At 33.8% G+C, this 18,450-nt stretch overlaps 2 protein-coding genes across 3 annotated transcripts in view; one reads left to right on the plus strand and one right to left on the minus strand.

Annotated features, from left to right (window-relative positions):
- The window catches only part of LOC146736574 (scavenger receptor cysteine-rich domain-containing protein DMBT1-like), a 64,201-nt gene extending 60,386 nt beyond the window's left edge, over positions 1-3,815 (plus strand). Inside the window, exons 19-20 of the mRNA XM_085505315.1 lie at positions 2,131-2,350; positions 3,689-3,815. Of these exons, the coding sequence (XP_085361441.1) occupies positions 2,131-2,350; positions 3,689-3,815 (347 nt within the window). The remainder of the gene's footprint in view (positions 1-2,130; positions 2,351-3,688) is intronic.
- Positions 3,816-9,744: 5,929 nt separating this feature from the next.
- LOC146736575 (properdin-like) lies at positions 9,745-16,871 on the minus strand. 2 transcript variants are annotated; one of them, XM_085505506.1, is made up of 12 exons: positions 16,482-16,871; positions 15,979-16,125; positions 15,323-15,484; positions 14,417-14,563; positions 13,626-13,781; positions 13,333-13,479; positions 12,972-13,127; positions 12,679-12,825; positions 12,325-12,480; positions 11,901-12,044; positions 11,632-11,754; positions 9,745-11,492 (listed from the first exon to the last, which is right to left on the minus strand). In XM_085505506.1, the coding sequence occupies exons 1-12, from the start codon at positions 16,768-16,770 to the stop codon at positions 11,464-11,466; spliced, it is 1,803 nt and encodes a 600-aa protein (XP_085361632.1). In that variant the 5' UTR covers positions 16,771-16,871; the 3' UTR covers positions 9,745-11,463. The 2 variants fall into 2 exon arrangements, with proteins under 2 accessions (XP_085361632.1, XP_085361633.1); XM_085505507.1 differs by lacking the exon at positions 14,417-14,563.
- Positions 16,872-18,450: the final 1,579 nt, after the last annotated feature.

Here is an 18,450-nt window from a genome sequence, read left to right on the forward strand (position 1 = left end):
AATATTACAAGCAGTGAGTATCTAGTTATGCTTTAATTAATGAAGGTATACAATTCACTCACCTGAAAACATACTATGGCATGACTTTTAACTTGTTCCTATAGATTTTGTAGCCTAGGCGCAGTGAATACATGTACGATATATGTCTCAGGTAGTGATTTTGCTTTAGTTCTGAAATTAAAATAAAATATTAAAATTAATTCATTACATCTGTTCTATTTTTTATAGAAGAACCTTCCCAAATAAAAGAAATTCTAAAACTTAAAAACATAAGATGTAGTCACTAAGCCATGTACTTTCACACTCAAGCAAGAGAAAAGATATGTTGGTGAACTAGCCTTGCACTGTGAGTGTTTTATTGTTTACACTCCGTAAAATACAAGTTTTTTTCACAAATAAAAAAATTGAAAAAAAAGAATGCAGACCTCACTTCTTTATATTTTTGAGTGGGCCAGCCATGTTTCCACATACAAAAATACACATAATATTTCTATTTAATTTATTTTATTTAAAAAAAAATATTTTAAAAGCATAACAATACAACGACTAGATTTGGTGTCACACTTTGCTCCCACTTCATACTGGAATATTGTAAGCAATAATTAATAAATCTTGTTCAGAAAACCATTTATTCCCGACATCATATTCAATGGCTAGTTCTCAGGATCTACAACAGTAATTAAATAAACAGAAATCATTTTGATGACATGTTTTTAGACGACACTGCCATATCGCACAGATATTCAACACCGCCATACCGAATTTGGATTTGGACCATACCATTTCAAGCTGCAGGGTGTCTAAACAATGACTCAACAAAAAATAAACACATCTTCCACCCACCACACAAATTTTAGCCACAATGAGTTATCAGTTATATCAGTCATGGTGACTGTATTTACAGCATCGTGTGACTCAACGCTGCTCAGTTGAACTTGTATCTTGGAAGCTGACATTGAATTAAATCTCAATAGGAAAGCACTTTATAGTTCAAACTAAAAATCACAGCTCAAGAACGTTCACTTCATACTGACTGAGTTCCTTACAGGATCAGCCTCCATTAGTTTTATCTGTGTTTTGATTTTTGTAAGTTATTACTTGTCAAGAAAGAATTAGGCAATATTAAATTATCAGCCGGGGATTCAACATATTGTTACATAATGTATTGTATTCGTTCTTTTTAACTTCATCTATATCCAAACTTTGCGACATCGTTAACATTGTTTCCCGAAAGATGTTTTCTCTTTTTCTAGTCACTGCGATAGCTCATTAGCATCACCATTAATTTAACATGAACGATAACAAATAGTAAATTTAAAACTAGTTAATACGTCCCTATAATTCAGTTTATTTACACCGATCATAAAGTTACACTTTGAAGTTTAAATCTCTGTTCATAACAATATTCACAAAAGTTCTAAATACACTGGTATACATACAGTTTAGGGGAATTGCGATGACAATTGTGTAATGTTTCTCGTATTATGGATAGGGGTGTGGTCAGTGACTAGTATTATGTACAAACTAAGAGTGGCTAGATGATATAGCCAATTACGCCATGAGTATTATTTTCGAAATCTGCAGAAATATATTCGTCGTGGTGATATGCTTTTAAAATAAATTGTTAGTTCTGTAGGTTTTGTAATTTATTCTCATCAACCAATTTTAAATAATAATATCGCAGCGATGAAAATGCTACCATCGCGTTTTAGCGTACATGTGACGTCACGTGTAATGGCAAATATCATCTAGGGATAATTCTGATGTGACAAAACGCAATATAAATATGGTTGTGAAAAAATGGTTTTGTACATGTGACATTGATGATATCCACTGTATTCCCATTTTGTCCGGAAAACAATATGTTTCCTTTTTGGCCATTACAATTTGAATGTTTGTCTATATACAATTTCACATAACAATATATACTAAATGAGTTAAACCCAATGTTTCAAACATTACATTTAAACCAGTTATTACAAACTCGAGATAATCGTATAAGTTACCACGATACTACCAGTATCTGTGAAATGTTACATTATACTTTAGTATTGCCCATCTTCATGTATATTGTGTATTTCCAGTATTAATCTCCTGTCAGAAAATAACGAAATATTGCCATGCTTACAGATGTGGGACCTACTATGGGATGCTCAAAATATATTTTGATAAAAACGCTATTGACATACTCAAAGGCAAAGGCGAAGTGCGTGGAATTAAAAGGATGTCTGGCAGTCCTTGGCACGCCAGAAATTTATGCAGAAGTGAAAACGTTTGTCACATATCGCGTAAGTTGGGATGATATATTTGTTGCAAATCCCAATGACGGCAATAGTTCTGCATGCATAAGGTAAGGTTGATATTATTGATTTCATTTACTTAGAAAATAGTACACCAGTGTTACTTATTGTACTCAAAATAAGTGTTTGGTACGGCAGTTCCCGTGTCCACATCATGGATCGAGCAATATTGATATTTAATGTTCACAACTTCCTCTCTTTTCATTTTTAAAACTAATATATTAAGACGCATTATAGGTAGTCCTTGTGAGAACGTTTCCTATAACACATTATACATATTATTATATCTGTCACCGTAACGAGTTACAGTATGTAGTAATTTTGCGGTATTGCACTGGCTATTTTCATATTAGGAAATGCAAATGCCGAATATGGTATGATTACGAACGTACGTGTTCTTTAATAATAATAAAAAGCAATGACTGCCCCCAGGGTTTGACCGGACCCCTCACAAAAACGTTCCGATCGCTAAATCTGTTCTAAACGTTTTGGATTCCGCCATTTCCATGATGTATCCCTGGGAGCAAAGGATGTATAATAATATAATCTGTCGATACTCCCGCTGTACTGTCTTCGTGCATACTTTGCAGAATTCTCGTAATAACCTCATATTATCAATCGAAACTATCTCCATTAAAAAGTATGAGATGTTACAGAACAATAAATTCACGAATTATTATATACTAATAAACTCCTTCTAATTTCTTTCTATTCTAGTAAGGATCCCACCATTGTGTATGAAGACCACAGCTCTATTCATCGACATGGTGCGATTTGCCAAGAAAATGGTGATTATTACATATATGCATATATCAATATACGTCATAGAAAACATTCGAAAATTTGTCATGGCAACAATGTAAAATAGATCTCGTGACTCATCGCAAATAATCGTTCGAATCGCACGAATCCCCCTAAATTATTACTACAAAGAAGATATGACCACATATATAGTCCGGCAGTCAATAATGAGAAAATAAATCAGAAAAAAAATCAGAAAAAATGAATTTAAATAAAACAATACAAAATGAAAGTTGAATACAATTAAACTTACAAACTATGAGTGACCATTGTTGCCGTTAAAGCGGGAGGGTCGTCATCTGCGCACGCGCGGGAATGGAGTCCCAAGTGACGATAACAACGCACACCAAAACGCAAAGACTCATAGGTAGACGCTTGTTTGTAAACATCTACACGCTATGGAAATCTGACGTCTGCGCAGGTGACGACTCCCCCGCTTTAAACAACGTTTTTCTTTAGAGTAATGTTTAGCCAAACCGAAATGTTTTCAACATGTATGAATTAATGAAATGGGCAAGCAATCGCCATTCCTTTTTCATACGTGGTGTGTACTCTAATTTAGATCATTGTTATTTTATCTTGAACAGTATGTTAAGTAGATGTCAAGCAGAGAGAAGGTTTCTTTGGTACATGATGACTTGGAATTATGGTAAAAGAGTTGAATATGTGAAACGAAAGATGGCATTCGGTGTTTCAAGAAATTTAACAGTATGACTATAATTACATCATAACGCGCTAATTAGAAATGATTTAACAAATGTCACTGTAATGTTGATGAACGTCTGATACGTTATGTGTGAATCTATCAATGTAAAAATGCAGGTTTATATACCCTCGCATCTATAAACAAATGACTTTTAGAATTTGTTTATATTTAGACCGTCTTGACTTTATAAGTTAAAATTTCAAAGCCTTACCACAGGTAATAAAAAATACCTGATGATATTTAAATGCTCTGCAAAATTTGCAAAGTTATATAACTTTTTTCAGTACTGGAATGTGGAAATGATTATGGAAATTAATTATTCTCCCAACTTTAGAATTATTTTTTATCATATTTGTTACCTGTATACTTAGGTCTACTCAAGTGCCCCTTTACACTCTGACAACGAATTATAAACAACATCTTGATGCTCGTTTCTATAGAAATACATCACTCATTTTGTTGAACAATTTCAAATCAAAGAATTTAAGTTTCAAAATCGCTAATCAGCCATTTCCATTTTAATTCAGTCGATCATGCGTATTGGAGTTTTTTAGATTGTTTGAATCATTTTTAAATGTTACTTTTTATTGAATATATATATATATATATATATTCAATAAAAAGTAACATTTATATATATATAAAGGCAAACACATAATATTATAGCTTTGCGTGCTCACTATGGCTGTAATTATATCCTAAGTAGGAATCATAAACATTTTCATATAACGTAATAGTATTAATAATATGAGGTTATTACGAGAACACCTCAAAGTATGCAGCTGGAGTATCGACCGACGCGCAGTTTAGAACAGAATCAGCAAACTCTTTTGTGTGGAGTTTTTATTAGTAGAGGACGCTTACGCGCGTAACCATTCCATATTTAGAAGTCGCTTTTCTTAATATTGTAGGATGATAATACCCCGTAAAATACCGCAAAATCACGGCGTGCTGTAACTTATGGCGTTACGGTGACGGATTTATAATAATAAATATTAATAGTGTTGTGTGTTCTTTTAGTAATAATTGTGTGTTTAAAATTGTATATTAACATTCGCTTGGTTCACGTTTCATGACATTATATAAAAATTACGACATATTGTATATATTCAAATAAGGTAAATATCAACTAACTAATTATTTAAACGCGTAAAGTGAAAACAATGCATGTTTGTTATCAATCACCCTCTTCGATGACAAAACTGGGACGTCAAAATAACATATGTTGTTAAACTTTATATCCAAATTAAATATCTAGCGTACATAGAAACACAGATGCCAATGAAATTAGATATACGAATACATGACCTGTTCGTCACGTGTTAATGAATAGCTAGTAAAATTAATATGTGAACACTTTAATCTCATTATAAAAGATGTAGAATATTTATCAACATCAGTTTTTCACGGTACAAGCAGCGTGGCATTTCATCGGGGACTGATGATTCACACCCTGCAATTACATTATATTCTGTTTTAATTGTATAGATATTTTTTACTTTAGCAATTATTGTTAATGGATCATATTGATCAATTGAATTCGCTTGCTAAATTCAATTTAAAATATCTATTCTATTCACATTTCCTTCAATCAGAGACTCCATGGATCTGGTAAATTAAATGAGTATTATGTGGTGAATAATCGATGAGACCCACATTCGTCACATACTCGTTTTTGGAACGATTCAAAATCTGTGTGTGTAAATGTAAATACAAGAACCAAAAAATATATTGTCATTATTTTGAATATGTACGTTGTAATGATCTGCAGGATAATGTTAAACTTTTTAGTGTAGAGAGTAATAATATACAGTAAATTCACCCAGTGAACAGTTGACTCCATTTCACTGTTTCTGAAGCGTATTGTTATTGAGAATAATTATTGGAAAAAAAACCTAAATGTCATTTTTGAATAAAAACTGATCTGAATTTACAATATTCAGAAAAAAATAATAAGTAACCGTTCAATTTTATTGAGATACAATAAATATAAACCGGGGGTTTTCCAAACATGGGTATGATCATTATTATGTGGCCTGTCAGTTTTGACCAGTTAATCTACCAGATGCATGTAATTCAATGTATCTCTGTTGGTCACGACTTTTCCATCGGTCAGAAGGTAAATACATAACATGTATTTTTTATTTATTCAGGTCATTTAAGTTTGGCTTATTATATTAAATGTCAATCATTGTTAAATGATTCCTTTGTAATGAAACATTAGTAATAAATGTAAGTTATTCAATAAGTTATTCCATCTGTTTATGTCACCACTTACTTTTTCATGTGCATGGTTTGTTTGTTAACACATTATGGGCTGATGGAATTTATAGTTATATACATTTACCAGGGGCATTTTATTTCTCTCATTAACCGTGCTTAAGAAGGTGAGAATCGCTACCGCTCGTGCATATACGTCGTGAATTCTGCAATATCTCGTGGTATACCCGCCCCCGGCGGTGGTTTATTGCTTAATTTACAGCGCCCTCGGACGGACGTAGTCGAAGTTAAAAATAATTAACCAACAATGTTCATGCAAATAAATGCGAATAGTGCCCTCAAGCCTTGACTATTCGATGTCCGTTTGTTTGATTTCACTATAGTACAGAAACCTAGTTTATGCTACTAAACATAAAATAATGAAAATTTGCAATAAAAACATGATAGTAGGCTATTCACACACCATTTTTGTTTTGATTTCCAACGGCTTACTGGATCAAATCAGAGAATTTCTAAGACGATTATTATAAGTTATCGTTCCTACTTTCCTTGTCTTTTATGAATATACACACGACTTCAACTGTCTACAAACTCTAAAACGAACACAGACTACAATTAATAGTCGTCGATGGCAGCATGTACGTATTTTGTTGGTGTACTGATGTATGAATGCGCCGTGTTATGGAGTTTATTGGGTGTCGCCACTGCTGAGAATATTGTCGGCGCAATTTTCGTCAAACTCTGTTTTGCAACAATTTATCAATTCTTTTTGACATAATCGCTAACGAAGACTCTGCTTTTCTGAGGTTACATTCAATATTTCTTAATTCAATCATCGACCCTAGTACTAATTAGTAACATTGCCAAGTACATGTGAATGTAAGCTTTCGTGACAAAAAGGTAAACAAGAAAAAAATCACATATTGACCTGTTCAACGAGTATTGTTGCGTTTTCCGTGACTTCGCAAACTGAAAGAACACAACAACGTTGAAATTACTTTCCGAATACGGTATATTAATTCATTCAGTAGTATGCCATGAGTGAAGACCGAAGTCTAATGCGATTTGCTATCACAGTCAGGAATCAAGCTGAAGTATCATGTGAACGATAGCAATAAAACTGTGACGAATGGTCTAGTGATAATGTATATGTGATCGAATTGTTACTGAACCTATGTGTTTTCAATGTTATGAATGCTGTCAACAACAACACATTTTCCTTAGACAGATCGTTTTTATGTAACACAAAATGTACTTCATTCTTAAAACTGTTGAGTCGAACTATATATACAAGGTTTTTCACTGATTAGTAACGTGCGTATAGTAAATAAGGCACAATTTTGAAAGTAGCTTTGCACTGATTCCTCTAAAAGTCCCCGCGATCCCCTCTAGCCTTTAAAGTATGTATTGCATACTAGGCGCCCATCCGATTGGGCTGTTGACTTGCTTCTGTAATGTCCCCAGTAGAGCGTTCGCTTGTGGACACATATTTCAGCAACAAAACAGTATGTCTTCGCATATTGTATACACTGAAAAAAATAACCTATGCTAAATACAAGTCGCAAGATAAATCACTCCCGCATGCAGATGTAAACACAAAGTCTGTTGACTCATATGACTGGTATCAATTTCGATGAGAAACACTCTACTCTGCGTACTTTAATAGTGTATGGATTGGACTACAGTCTTCAGACAATTATGTTTATCTAGGGCTTGGGGGTACTACAGATGTTCTTATTGGGAAAGGGTGTATCAATCGAGCCTGGTCAATCAAGATACTGCTGCGCACACAAACTAATCATCAATGAAAGCTATTCTATGAATAAGTGATATTAGATGATAACGTAATATCACATGATTAACCTCGAATGTCAAAACGAGAAATTGTTTAACATAACTTGAATTGAGCACACATAGACTGATGACGTTTAGAGTGTAAATTGCAACGTAAACAATAAATGATATGCACTGTGATCATACCATACTATTTACATTACAGGTTTAAAAGGGCATGATTTATAAACCGGAGAACTGATCCAAATTTCCACATAATTGAGGCACATATACAATTCATGTGTTAACAGTGCCATACACCATGGAATCGTAGTTTTTGGTGTGAATACAAAGAATCATTAAACAAATGTTGGTAATAACAATGATCGTTACATGCGTACAGATGAATAAATGTGCTTATTTTAATTCTATTTCTTGATGACGTCAACAATGTAATATTCTTACCTTTTCAGCGTTTCGGTGTCATGAATACTTTAATGTGATTGAAGGAGGCCCTATTTCTAAATAAGGCCCGCAATATACCCCCGACATGTATCGAAAAACGTTCACGCTACTAGTTCAGTAAATACTAGACCAATGGATACGAATGTGCTCTTGCCAGTTGTATTATATATAATGGGTCTAAAATGTTGCTCTATAGTTTTAGGACACTTTGCTAAATTACAATACGAGCTCTTGGCTTCAAAACCAAGTTTGCACATTTATGTTTTGCCAGTCACCTATTTGTAGATGTTGCGTCTAGATGTCTAATGTTCAACACGTATGTATGTGCCACACTTGCTTCAAACACATATATACCACCCCTTCCTATTCGACATGTGACGACTAACACAGGTGTACAAACTTTTCATTAAATCCATTATTTTATTACTTTGTTTTGGCTACAATGCTGTTGTGATTGCACTTAATTGTTACGTAGCTGTTCTGCTTTATTTTAGTATTACACACGATGGTTGTGTTCAAACATTGGGAAACTGTGGTTTACAAAGCGTACGTTCTTTAAAATCGCACGTTTTTCATATGCATATATGAATTCGATATTCTATCGCTGGCGTGATTCAGCCTTTGAGTTAAGAATTACTTTACTAGGTCATATCTATACAAAAATGTGTGAATTCATAAAATTTGAAAGATAATTTAAATTTTTGTAAAAAAGTATTTATATAACACTTTCACCTTACACGGCAACAAGTAGTTAATGTAATGCTAGATATGAATAAATTAAGCAATACATTACATTAAAACTACACACAGTCCGTGTGCGTGTGTTTGTATAAAAGTAGAGCTGGAGCCAGTGGTCCGCATACACACCAACAAACTGGAGCTTTTTGTACAAGTGGAGCCTCCAACATGGTGAGTCACAATGTTTCATAATTTATATTAATATTTAATCGAATTTAGCACAATTTTGCGAAGCTTACGTTTAGCAAAAGGTGAAGGTGTGGTTCAATTTATATTAGTATTAATTGTACCATACCTTCCACCGTTACTAAACCTAAGCTTCGCTAATATTTCTTTGTTCAGTCACGGGATATTCAACTTTTATTTAATTAAACTTAATTAAAACGCAACTCTACGTTGTATTGCATTGTTATTGGCCCTATATAGGAACGCGTTTTAATCGAGTTCATATCGCAACTATATTAAAAGTTAATCCAATGTGTGGCGTTACATCTGTATGTGTACGTGCGTCTGGACATGTATCTTAGAAATGCCTAGTTCAATCACAATCAAACTTTACACATACATCATACATAATATTATACATTTGTGTCACGTTCTGATTCAAAATGGCCAAATGGCGGCCATTTTTGAGCTAAAAAATTATCAAATATCAATATACGATATATAAAAAGGTTAAAAGTGAATTCGCGTGACATTTCTCATTGTATGCCTATTAAAAGTATGCTCATTATGAGCAAATAATATAATAATAATACTTTATTCATTACTATATCAGAGAATTATAAATATACCAGATACAATACACCAACAATACTATAACAATTAACCAGACAATTATAAACAAATCATACTGGGTATCATAACATATAGTGTTTACATGCATTACTATGTTTCAATATCTTTCAAGTAAAAACCAGCAATGGGTTTTCTTCTTAAAACGCCAAACAAAACACACAAATATTTCAGCTATACGATACATTCAGTCAAGTCAAGTTTAATCTGAAGTACTATGAAAGCCTTAATCATATGCAACACTGATCCAGTTGGCAGAGTAGTAGCTCTGAAACAGACTGTTTAGTTACATTTGAGCCATGAACGACAAATCTACCCATTGACGTATAATTTGACAAAGAGGTGTACAATGAGAGTAATAGAAGGCACCTTTGGAGTACACCATGACGAAGGTTTCATCTGGTTAAACAATGGTTATTAGTTGCAACAGACAGATGCAGGTAGCCATTCTAGATTATCAGTAAACTGTTTCAGTACTACAGAATATTTTAACAAATGACAAGTTCGTTGATTCTGGTGGATATGTTACTTTTTATTGAAATTGAAGTGTAGTTTTTGGGCTATTTGTATCAAGTGGGGGTTTCCTGAGAAATGATATCATAGTAACAGATTTAGGAGAGTGTGGAGCATTTTTCATGTTTAATAGAAATAATGAAGATATTGATAACAATGTATGTATGCTTCGCAAAAACGTTTTTAAAAAAATGTTTGAATATGATTAATGAATGAAGCTTGATGAAGTGATTGCTGAGTTGTTTTATACGCAAAGATACAACTAGACCACAATCATAATTTTGCATTCAGTTATCACAGATTTTGGTAAGATTGATAGTTAAGTAAGCTGATTTACTAAATAAAATAGCCTACCTACATGCAACAACATGGCTTTTATTATGAACTGTTCTGAACGTCATTAACATCCAAGAGACTGCGGCAGTCTCATGTTAGCTGCCATTTCAGTTGAATATGCCTCTGTGTAACAGGTTGCACTGCATATAGACGTTCTTGAAAAAATGTGAAGTGAATTATAATTTGGTGTGAAAATTACAATTCAAAGTCTCCCAAATAAATTGCTTTTATTGGATTAGATGAAGTTTACATTGGAAAGTGGTCTTATATTTGATAAAATGTATACAATGTTGAATGACTGACATAGTCATAATTGGTAAAGGTTATACAAACAAATTGTGAAATATTAATTTTGAACTAAAATATCTTGACCCCACCAATATCTGTTAATTATAAACAGCATGTATATAGCCTGTGTATTGTATTCAATTTATTAATATTCCAACATAAAAATGTACTGTTTATATTCTGTGACATTTCGCGAACATTTAGCTGTTGCTGTTGATATGTTGAAAATAAAAAAATGTTATTTTGAGGGAATAATAATATAAAAATGGTTAACTATAAGTATTACAACAATTTTATCACTTGGCATGCAGCTGTAATGTAAAATAAACAACGAATGTACAAGTTCAAAAACATATTTTGATATATAGATGTTTTGAAAACACAATAGCTATTTGCTATCGAAACCAAATTCAGTTTACCAAAAAAAGGTGACACATACAGATAGATTCCAAAGATTGTTCTAATTGATGCACACTCATTCTTTGTTAATTTACCATAAGTGGCATAACTACTGCAAACAACATATTGTCAAGGATGGATCAGACAATTTATTTCATCTGTAAAAAAACAAAAACAAGACTTTATGATTTTGTCAGAATTTGACTGATCGAACAATTGTATACTTTATGAAGTATGAAACAGTTATACAACTGGACAATGAGATACTTCTTTTTTGAATATCTTCATAATACTTACAACAAGGACAGAGTATTTCTTGAGAACTGGGACCGCTGCATCCACATGTTCCTGAGCATGTACGTGTTTGAATTATAGTACCATATGAATCATCTGAACATAACGGACTCCAAGTACTCCAGCCTAATAGAATGAAGTAGGTTTCTAAGTTGTTTAATTATATATAATATATTGTATGTGTGGTCGTAAGCACAAGAATGTCTTTTGCAATTCTAGCCAAGCTGCAATGAAGAGAATGTATGTATCATTAAATGGGAATGAATACTAACTTCCAGGTATACAACATTTACGAACATAACAATATGTTGGCTCTGTCTGTTCTTCTGGGCATTCAGCACATACACGGGTTCTAGTCTTGGTACCGGCTCCACAAGTTCTTGAACAAGATGACCATGAGCCCCATGCGAGCCAACCTATAATCAATGACATGGTTGTTTACTTAAATCAAGTAGTTTGGAAAAATTAGTGTCCACATTTTATTCAATTTGTTTTTGTTAAATTCCCCTCTATATGTGGGTGAACCAGGTATGCAATACTGACCAAACTTAAAAAAATAGTTATGTATTATTTGAATTTTTTATAATTAAATGCGAAATTAAGCATGCATGTGGATAATTCTATAAAGCACATCGTGTAATTATAGATAATACTGTTGATCCAAATTTTACTTTCCCTACAAAATTGCTACAATACCTGGACATGAAATTGGTCCTGAGCATGTCCGTGTTTCAGAGACAGATCCTGAACATTCACCACCACATACACTATCACAGGAACGTTGTCGTTGCTGAACTCCATCACCAGGACAAGATACACTGCATTCCGACCATGATCCCCAGTCGTTCCAATCTTAAAAATAGTTATATAATAACGAGTCAAATAATCGATATAAATTATATATCATTACATGTGTAAATATGACGTGGGTTGCAAGTAAATTTGTTATCATTTCAGATTAAACAATTAAAATTATATTGTTCAACTTATCGCAACTATTAAATTGTCTTACTGATTTTTAGTTAGCAATCTGTAAAGTGAAATAATTACCTGCGGATGGACAACACTGAGTATTACAATCTGTAGATGACTCTTCTCCTGCTACATTAAAACATATACTGCAAGTTCGCTGTCTTGTTTTAATTCCACCACCACATGTATGGGAACAAGATGTCCAGCTATTCCATGCCGACCACACTAAACGATTAAATATGCTTTGTTTGCAACTTGTTTTAAATTTAAAATTAATCTTAGATAAGAATAATGACATAAATCACATCGCATTAATATATACTTTTTCGTCCACATTTCGTGTTTGTTTATGCTATCCCTTGCTACAATACCTGGACATACACTAGGACCTGAGCATATCTGTACATATGTAGAAGATCCTGAACATTCACCACCACATACACTATCACAGGTACGTTGTCGTTGCTGAACTCCATCACCAGGACAGGATACACTACACGCTGACCATGATTCCCAGTCGTTCCAATCTTAACAATATTTTGATTATAATAACAAGATAAAACTGTTATATCATTTGTATATTATTTGTCAATATATGTGCAAATATGGCGTACATTGTACGACACTTGGTTATCATTCATGATAATAAAGTATAATTATTTATTCTTCAATTTATTGAAACTATTGAGTATTTTTAATGATTATCAACAAACAGTATATTGAAATAATTACCTGCAGATGGACAACACTGAGTACTACAATCTGTAGATGACTCTTCTCCTGCTACATTAAAACATATACTGCAAGTTCGCTGTCTTGTTTTAATTCCACCACCACATGTATGGGAACAAGATGTCCAGCTATTCCATGCCGACCACACTAAACGATTATATATGCTTTGTTTGCAACTTGTTTTAAATTTAAAATTAATCTTAGATAAGAATAATGACATAAATCATATCGCATTAATATATACTTTTTCGTCCACGTTTCGTGTTTGTTTATGCTATCCCTTGCTACAATACCTGGACATACACTAGGACCTGAGCATATCTGTACATCTGTAGAAGATTCTGAACATTCTCCACCACATACACTATCACAGGTACGTTGTCGTTGCTGAACTCCATCACCAGGACAAGATACACTACATGCTGACCATGATCCCCAGTCGTTCCAACCTGTATATGATATCAGTATATACTATCTTTATATTGTAGTAATCAAGGGCAATAGGCAAAAGTGTTGAATCAGTGATACATTTTGTTCTGAAAAAATTGTGGAATATTGTAAATGTAAGTATACTAGTTAAACGTCCTTGATTCCACGGGTAACTAGCTATTAGTAAAATAATAACTAATGATACTATACGTAAATAACAGTAATGTTAATAATAATTTAGTTTAGCCAAAAAAGAAATTATTTCTAGTATTGTACTAATTCAATCACAGACCTTGTACCAATAAAACCAAAATAACAGAATCCATATCATGATGTTGACATTCTTCATTAGGTCTTGTGGTCATTATAATGACTTAAACTCAAAAACGACAAAAAAATCGTACCTGGCCACTAGAGGGCAATATTCACATAACAACTACATTTATATCATCCTATTCCATCGCATGTACATATTGTACAAAGCTGGGTTCTTATGTTAGTTTCTGTCATTATCTATGATTTTTAATTCACAATATGATCTAACTTCACAATTGGTTGCTTTGCGTTTTACAATGGCGGCAAATATATGCGTGTGATTCAAATGTTCTACACGCCCATCACGTTTGACACGTTGGCAGCTAAAGCAAACAATTACCTGCCGATGGACAACAATGAGTGTTACAATCTACAGGCGAATCTTCCACTGTTACATCAGGACACGAACTGCAAGTTCGCTCTCTTGTTTTTATTCCACCACCACATGTGACTGAGCAAGATGACCAGCTATCCCATGCTGACCACACTAAAATTAAAAATATTGTTTTACTTTCAAAAAATATGTCTCTCTATTATCAGCATTTCTATCAGTGAGAAGAAATTACTGTCTAAATAAGGAACAAAACATTAGAGGAAGTAAAATAAGTTAAAGACCGAATCCAGAGACGATTAACACGAAGCACGGTATTTGCATTACAGACACCAAAAAAGCACTGACCACTCATAGAGGAGCGAACCTAAGTACACCAATCCTGACTGTCTTAAACAGACAGCTTGAAATTGCGCGTAATATCATAAAGAACTAAACATGTCATGGTCAAAACGACCTGCCGGATTAGAAAAGAAATCAATGACAAACACAATCCTGAGATATTATCGATTGAACGACCACGAAAAAGCGCCCTCCACGTCAAACCGACCCTTAAAAATAACGATTAATGAATATGTAATTTTAATTGATGAAGCTGGCTGTTACTCAGTGCACTACAGTTATTATTTTTGTTTAAAAAGGTAAATATCCAGTAATAGTGCAGAATACATATTGTCCTATATACGTTTGAATTAGCAAGGTTGGTTAGCATTTTAATGCCACTGGGCAGTTGTCACCTCATCAATCTACCGTGGTTGACTACTCTAGTTCAGTAGAAAGAGGCATAACGATTGGAAAACCTTTGGCACAGTATGTATGAAGTTGGCTGGCATTCAAACAACGCACTGTTTATGTAGTGATTTATAGCGTGTCTCCTACTCCTAATATAACATCATGCTTCATTGCTCATATTACCTTCTGAAGGGCAAACTGGTTCCTTGAGACAACTAATAACTTCATTGTCTTCACCAGTACAAATACCATCACAAAATGATCCACAAGTACGACGTCTGTGTTTGATAGAGAGATGGCCGCACGTAGAGTTACATAAAGACCATGGACCCCAGTGGTTCCATTCTGGAATGGAAATCGAGGTAGTGAAAAAAATCCCATGCTTCTCGAACAAACATGATATGATACTACAAGACTCCATATGGTCTAGATGTGATGTTTTTATTCTAAAAAAAATCCTAAATCTAGAACACATGATATCACAGATAAAATTGTGTTAGTGATAATAAGATACTGCAAAGATCTAGCATTGGGCGTTTGGTTCATATAATATTTCGAGTTAGATCATGAATACTTATTAAATGATCGTTAGAAAGGTCTGTAGCATCGAAATGCAAATTTTATGTGAATAAGAACTAAATAGATAACGCCCACGCACTCTTATTTCCCTGCCATCAGATAAAATTGCCCGGCCTGTACATGTGGTCTCGATATTTTATCTAGATTTGAAAATCATATCTTAGAATAGTTCAATACAAATGTGGTACCCTTTATGATTTAAGTAAAAAAATCACATCATAACAAAATGAAAATATTAGAGATAAAGTAAAAACTCTTACCTGCAAGTGGGCAACAATTCGTATTACAGTGTGTTGTCTCATTCCGGTACTGTTCATCACAAGTGTTCACGCAGACTCGTGATCTAGTTTTATTACCTCCGCCACAACTCTTGGTACATTGTGACCATCCCGTCCATGGCTCCCAATCTTAAATAGTAAATATTATTATTAATAAAGCATTGGTGGTTATTAATTATAATAATATGACAAGATGGTGTAAGTCGTTGACTGTATATTTCGGTTTTACTATCATATTGTTTTCCCATTTCCATACATTCACACATGCACATCTGTACATAAATAAAGAGGTGTTACAGGCTATGGGGACTGTCGAAGTGATTTGCATAAACTGAATGGGATCGGCGTTCTCGTATACGAGAGGGGACAATGTTATTTATACCACTTTGAACATGAGACCTGTTGTTCTGTTATTTTAGTCATATTGAAATTTGAAATATATACATAAAATTTGGACAATACTGTAGTTGCAAAATTCAACATACCGTCAGATGGTGCTTCACCATTGGCCTTCAGAAACACAACTGTAACACCCACGGCAGCTAAAACTACTACGATGAACATTGCGACCAGTACAACTTTACAACATGCAGACAGTTTATATTTCGTTGTGTGCTCGTTCGCTCGGGTAGCAAAGTCAAGAGTTTGGTAATCGTCGTCTTTTATGGTAGCTAAAGTAATAGTTTGATATTCTGGGACATCTTGTTCGACTGTAGCGATAGATGATGTAGATATGTTGTATAATTCCTGTTCATTTGCCTTGTATTTTGTCATTATTTAGCTTGTAAATTCACTTTAGACCGGTGCACAAAATGTCGGGTTCACGCACAACGCGTATTTAAGTACCTGTAATGTTGTGTTGCATACGTCGAGACGCAATGCATTATGGGAAGTTGCTCTGCCTTGTTATATGTGTAGAAAAAGCCTCAAATAAAGCATTCCGATTACCCTGACCTACGTTAGGTTCTTTTTTTGACTATGATAATTAGACTGGAGACGGAATTTCTATTGAATCACTCACAATGCATTGCTTACGCCCATAGTTCACCACACCTAGTTGCATTTTATTATTCGCCTTACTTCATGCATGTAGTTTGTAGGCCTATTATATATTTCTAGACAGGCATCTCGTTCGATGTCCTATTTAAAAACGTGGAATGTGCCTTTTCACTATCGATAAATTATGTATCCTATGTATGTGTTCACTATTGCTTTGTGAGGACGCAATCATGATCTCACGTGTTGAACGTATATGACTTTATCATGGCTTTCAACATTTTACCATGTGTATTACATGGAATGATAACTGATGGTTGTATTATTAATGATTTCGAATTTGTGTATCTGCACGTCAATTGACATGATCAATTTAGACCAATATCATCGGTGGCGGCAGAGCGTTAGGTATAGTTTTCTGCAGTGAAGTACTAGTTCGATTGTATGTGTACAGCGCTGGCCCAGTGTGTTGATTTATAAGTTGTTCATACAGCGTACTAAACTTAGCAGATTGACCAGTTTGGTGCAAGTTTAGTACGTGTTATGCCTTTATCTCACACATCATACGGGAAATATTGACGAACGGTACTATCTCAATATTTTGCTTTGAAATGTTAAGGTCCGATTTTGGCAGACACATTGGAGAAGTTAAATAATCTGGATGGGTTAGTCTCGGTATTATGTCAGTAGTTTTATGATAATATAAAGTTATTACGAAAAGACAGTACAGCGGATGTCGATGCGAGGGCGTACTGTCTGAGTGCAAACTTTGAGGTATATTCGTAGTAACCTTATTATTATACATCTTTTCCTTCCAAGGATACATCATGGGAATAAAGAAATCCAAAAAGTTAGAACAGAATCAGCGAACTTATTTGTGTGGAGTCCGGTCAAACCCCGGTTGCAGCCATGTTTGTTTTTCATATTAGAGGGCGCTTACGCGCGTAATTATTCCATATTTGGAATTCGCATTCCCTTATATGTTTGCTATTTTAACAAATTGAAATGAAATCGGTTACATGTTTATTCCTGCGATATTAACACGAACACGTGATTCAATTTATTGACCACGACAAAGCGAATTGGTCAAATTGTTGAGCATTTGTTTGCATGTACTATGCTCTGCCATTTTTTTATGCGCAAAAAATAATTTAAATTTGATCAGAACCACGTTTTTTCTGTCATCTAGGTTTTTAGGAAAACAAATTGTCGAAATGTAAGGCAGTGCACATCATCTTTTGTAGCTGTCCAGCGCCATGTTTATGTGGAAAAATCTGGCATGATATCATGGATCTTCGGTTGGATGGAAACACCAAGTTGAGAATGTCTGTTCAGTAGCGCTTACGATGTGTAATCCAAGATACTGGATAAATAAATAAATAAATAAATAAATAAATAAATAAATAAATAAATAAATAAATAAATAAATAAATAAATAAATAAATAAATAAATAAATA

Source organism: Saccoglossus kowalevskii, chromosome 11, assembly GCF_978046115.1.
Source record: "Saccoglossus kowalevskii chromosome 11, keSacKowa6.1, whole genome shotgun sequence".
Taxonomy (NCBI): Eukaryota; Metazoa; Hemichordata; class Enteropneusta; family Harrimaniidae; genus Saccoglossus; species Saccoglossus kowalevskii.